Source organism: Mustelus asterias, unplaced genomic scaffold, assembly GCF_964213995.1.
Source record: "Mustelus asterias unplaced genomic scaffold, sMusAst1.hap1.1 HAP1_SCAFFOLD_178, whole genome shotgun sequence".
In the NCBI taxonomy this organism is placed as follows: Eukaryota; Metazoa; Chordata; class Chondrichthyes; order Carcharhiniformes; family Triakidae; genus Mustelus; species Mustelus asterias.
This window is the reverse complement of record NW_027590179.1, coordinates 330,756-336,168: the sequence shown is the minus strand read 5'-3', so window position 1 is coordinate 336,168 and position 5,413 is coordinate 330,756. Positions and strand designations below refer to the sequence as shown.

The following is a 5,413-nucleotide window of genomic DNA, read 5'->3' as shown; positions in this document are numbered from 1 at the left end:
AATGTGGGAGCTCTGATTGGCTGGAGGATCAGAGGCCTTCCGGTCCTCCAGAGTTCCCATTGGTCAATCCCACGCAGACAGACAATGAGGGGCGGAGCCCCACGTGGGGTGGGCGGGACTTTGCCCTCCAGCCGCGCTGAGCTGTTGTCCAATTGGAAAGGCTGGAAGACCCAGACAGACAATGGTCAGTGCGCCGGCTGTGTCCCGGGCCCCGCCCCACACCCGCACATGCGCATTCCCCCAAAACCCGCACATGCGCACTTCTGATTCACTTCCGCTCACCAGCTCTGGCCAATGGGAAGACTTGGAGGACCGGAAAGACCGTGGTCCTCCAGCCAATCAGAGCGCGGGCTTTGTGTGCATGAAGATTGAGCTTCAGACAGACTCAAACTTCCTTCAGTCTCAACCTAAAAGAGGCCAACATCTGTGAGTAAAACACTTTCTTTTCTCATTCTGGGGGTAATTGGAGAATTGCAACAACTGAAGGAAAAGGAAGTGAATCCGGGGAGAGTGCAGACTCAGGAAAGGTTGGCCCAGGTCTCTCTCTCTTAAAGAAATTTAAGAGAAACATAGAAGATCGGAGCAGGAGGAAGCCATTTGGCCCTTCGAGCCTGCTCTGCCATTCATTAAGATCATGGATGATCAAGCAACTCAATAGTCTAATCCTGCTTTCTCCCCATAACCTTTGATCCCATTTGCCCCAAGTGCTATATCTAGATGCTTTTGAATACATTCAATGTTTTGGCATCAATTACTTCCTGTGGTCATGAATTTCAGAGACTCACCACTCTTTGGGTGAAGAAACGTCTCCTCACCTCTGTCCTAAATGGTCTACCCTGAATCCTCAGACTGTGACCCTTGGTTCTGGACTCCCCCCACCATCAGAAACATCCTCCCTGCATCTATCCTGTCTCGACCTGTTAGAATTTTATAAGTCTCTATGAGATCCCCCCTCATTCATCTGAACTCCAGCGAAAACAATCCTAACCGAGTCAGTCTCTCCTCATATATCAGTCCCGCCATTCCCTGAATCAGCCTGGTAAACATCCTTTGCTCCCTCAGCTTGACACATTTATTTGTCTGTCTAAAAGGATGGTCTTTTTTCTAATGTTCACAATTAAAGGGCAGCTTGCCCCAGGAGATGGCTGACATTTACGTTAATATAGGACAGAGATATGTCTAGTGTTGTTATAAGGTACCCAGATTAGATATATTATTTATGTTTCTGTAATAAAATACTTTTATTATTATTTCTTGCATTGTAATATAATGCTGTAGCGATGTTATACATTTCCAGTCATAAAGCCCATTACAGCACAGAAGGAATCCATTCGGTAACTCGAGTCCATGCTGACTCTCTGTATAACATTCCAGTCCCATTCCCACTCTCTATCCCCATTCTCCTGAAAGTTTATTTCCTTCAAGTGCCCATCCACTTTCATTTTTAAATAGAATCCATAGATATGGATGGAGATTTACAACTTTTTGGGAATGAAATAGGAAAGAATGTTCCATAGAAACTAGAATTGTCTGCTCTGAATTTCTATCCTATACTGACTGTGATGACTTTTGTAAACTCATTTCACAGGATTTTGAATGAGGAATCACAGGCAAAAATCTCAACCGTCAAATCTAGAAAGAGTCATATTCCTTGGGATCTGAATATCTTGTAATATGGAACTGTTGCTACGTTATATATTTCCAGACATCTCTTCCCTCAGAGGGTTGTGAGTCTTTTGGATTTCTCTTCCACAGGAACCAGTTGAGGATGAGGATCATTGAATATATTCCAGTTAGACAGATTTTTGACTGACAAGGGTGTCAAGGGTTATGGGGAACAGACAAGAGGATGGAGCAAAAGCTAATATGTGGGGGGATTTCTTCACTCAAGGATGTGGTAAAGCTTTGGAATTCTCAACCCCTGAGGACAGTGAAACCTCAGTCATCAACTATTTTCAAGAGAGAGATTGATTGGTTTCTAGATATTGAAGATATCAAGGGATATGGGTTTAGTGTGGGGACAATAATGCTGAGGGAGATGAACAAATTATCTCATTGAATAGTTTAAAAGGCTCGATGGGCCAAATGGCCGACTGCAACTCCTATTTGTTCTGGTCTCTGTGTCCAGGACAGGAAGCAGTGAGCATGGATCTGTCAATCAGCATCAATCAGCACCTTCAGGAGAATTGGGAGGGTGAATATTAGATACAGCAGAGTGAGAATGGAGGGAGAGTGTGTGGGATGGAGATTCACAGCTTTTGGGGAATGAGAGAGGAAAGAATGTTCCATAGAAACTAGAATTGTCTGTTCTGAATTTCTATCCTGTACTGACACTGATGACTTTTGTGAACTCGTTTTACAGGATATTGAAAGAGGAATCACAGGCCAAAATCTCAAACGTCACGTCTCGATCTGACAGAGTCATATTCCATGGGAGCTGAATATCATCGGCCTTTGAATCGAGAAGGAGAAATGATTGTCCAGTCTGTTGATTTGAAAAGATTTCAAACATCAGTGTGACTGCAAAAGCACCAACACACTGCCACACCCGAGTGAGAGTGTTCCAGTGCACTGACTAAAGAGCTTTAACCAGTTACACAGCCTGAATAACTATCACACCATTCACAGCGGGGAGAGACGGTACCCGTGTTCTGTGTGTGGACGAGGCTTCAACTGATTGTCCACCCAAGAGAGAGGCAAGGACACCTGCACCATGGAGAAACCATGGAAATGTGGGGACTGTGGGAAGAGATACAGAGCCCCATCTCTGCTGGAAGCTCATCGGCGCAGCCACACTGGGGAGAGGCCGTTCACCTGCTCTCAGTGTGGGGAGGGATTCACTCTGTCATCCAGCCTGCAGTCACACCAGCGAGTTCACACTGGGGAGAGACCGTTCACCTGCTCTCAGTGTGGGAAGGGATTCACTCGGTCATCCAGCCTGCAGTCACACCAGCGAGTTCACACTGGGGAGAGGCCATTCACCTGCTCTCAGTGTGGGAAGGGATTCACTCAGTCATCCCACCTTCAGAGACACCAGCGAGTTCACACTGGGGAGAGGCCATTCACCTGCTCTCAGTGTGGGAAGGGATTCACTCAGTTATCCCACCTGCGGACACACCAGCGAGTTCACACTGGGGAGAGGCCATTCACTTGCTCTCAATGTGGGAAGGGATTCACTCAGTCATCCCAGCTGCAGATACACCAGCGAGTTCACACTGGGGAGAGGCCGTTCACCTGCTCTCAGTGTGGGAAGGGATTCACTCGGTCAATCAACCTGCTGACTCACCAGCGGGTTCACACTGGGGAGAGGCCATTAATCTGCTCGCAGTGTGGGAAGGGATTCACTCAGTTATCCAGCCTGCAGACACACCAGCGAGTTCACACTGGGGAGAGGCCATTAATCTGCTCGCAGTGTGGGAAGGGATTCACGCAGTTATCCAGCCTGCAGACACACCAGCGAGTTCACACTGGGGAGAGGCCATTAATCTGCTCGCAGTGTGGGAAGGGATTCACGCAGTCATCCCACTTGCAGACACACCAGCGAATTCACACTGGGGAGAGGCCATTCACCTGCTCTCAATGTGGGAAGGGATTCATTGAGTTATCCAGCCTGCAGAAACACCAGCGAGTTCACACTGGGGAGAGGCCATTCACCTGCTCTCAGTGTGGGAAGGGATTCACTCAGTCATCCAGTCTGCGGACACACCAGCGAGTTCACACTGGGGAGAGGCCGTTCACCTGCTCTCAGTGTGGGAAGGGATTCACTCAGTCATCCAGCCTGCGGACACACCAGCGAGTTCACATTGGGGAGAGGCCATTCATCTGCTCTCAGTGTGGGAAGGGATTCACAGTTTCATCCCAGCTGCTGAGACATCAACAAGTTCACGAGTGATTCCCAGGGGTAGGATTCTGCTGTTATTGTTTCTGCTCTCAATTACATCCAGGGCTGCATTTTGTTCATTCTCACAGTTGGTCAATGGGGAGGGTCAGAGGGTTTCTTTGTGCTGGACTGGCTGGTCTCAGCCTCCAGTGGGCTGATGCTCTTTGAGTCTTTTTGTGAATACCTGGTTTCAAATGTCACAAGGATCACAGAGTGACAGGGTGTTAGGAGGTTTCGAGATATTTAGTCAGAAGAAAACAGAGGTTGGCAGTGCAAAGGTACATTTCTGAATGGAGGGCTGTGACAAGTGACATTCCTCAGGGATCAGTGCTGGGACTTTTGCTGTTTGTAATATATATAAATGATTTGGAGGAAAATGTAACTGGTTTGATTGGTAAGTTTGTGGATGACACAAAGGTTGGTGGAATTGTGGATAGTGATGGGGACCGGCAGAGGATACAGCAGGACATAGATCAGTTGGAGACTTGGGCGAAGAGATGGCAGATGAAGTTTAATCTGGACAAATGTGAGGTAATGCATTTTGGAAGGTCTAATACAGATGGGATATGTACAGTAAATGGCAGAACCCTTAAGAGTATTGATAGGCAGAGGGATCTGGGTGGACAGGTACACAGGTCATTGAAAGTGGCAATGCAGGTGGGGAAGATAGTCAAGAAGGCATACGGCATGCTTGCCTTCATCGGCCGGGGCATTGAGTTTAAAAATTGGCAAGTCATGTTGCAGCTTTATAGAACCTTAGTTAGACCGCACTTGGAATCTAGTGTTCAATTCTGGTCACCACACTACCAGAAGGATGTGGAGGCTTTGGAGAGGGTACGGAAAATATTTATCAGGATGTTGCCTGGTGTGGAGGGCATTAGCTATGAGGAGAAGTTGGAGAAACTTGGTTTGTTCTCACTGGAACAACGGAGGTTGAGGAGGGCAACCTGATAGAAGTCTACAAGATTATGAGGGGCATGGACAGAGTGGATAATCAGAAGCTTTTTCCCAGGGTGGAAGAGTCAATTCCCAGGAGCATAGGTTTAAGGTGTGAGGGGCAAGGTTTAAAGGAGATGTACGAGGCAGGTTCTTTACACAGAGGGTGGTGGGTGCCTGGAACTCGTTGCCGGGGAAGGTAGTGGAAGCAGATACGATAGTGACTTTAAGATGTGTCTTGACAAATATATGAATAGCATAGGAATAGAGGGATATGGTCCCCGGAAAGGTAGGGGGTTTTAGTTCAGACGGGCAGCATGGTTGCTGCAGGCTTGGAGGGCCAAAGGGCTTGTTTCTGTGCTGTAATTTTATAGAGAATAGAATAGAATCCCTACAGTACAAAAGGAGGCCATTCAGCCCATCGAGCCGGTTCCGACCACAATCCCACCCAGGCCCTACTCCTGTAACCTCACACATTTACCCTGCTAATCCCCCTGACACTAGGATCAGTTTAGTATGGCCAATCAACCTAACCTGCACATCTTTGGACATTTATTGGTGAAACTAACAATGCAATAACACGAAGGGCCGATAGTT

The 5,413-nt window shown here is 47.5% G+C and overlaps 1 protein-coding gene across 2 annotated transcripts in view; it reads left to right on the top strand.

Annotated features, from left to right (window-relative positions):
• The window catches only part of LOC144485249 (uncharacterized), a 45,097-nt gene that overhangs the window by 35,002 nt on the left and 4,682 nt on the right, over window positions 1-5,413 (top strand). The window contains exons 1-2 of one of the 2 annotated variants that reach the window (XM_078203466.1): window positions 356-426; window positions 2,363-3,901. In XM_078203466.1, the coding sequence (XP_078059592.1) occupies window positions 2,714-3,892 (1,179 nt within the window). In that variant the 5' untranslated portion in view covers window positions 356-426; window positions 2,363-2,713 and the 3' untranslated portion in view covers window positions 3,893-3,901. Of the gene's footprint in view, window positions 1-355; window positions 427-2,362; window positions 3,902-5,413 lie in introns of those variants that run through there. The other variant, XR_013496152.1, reaches the window with a different exon arrangement.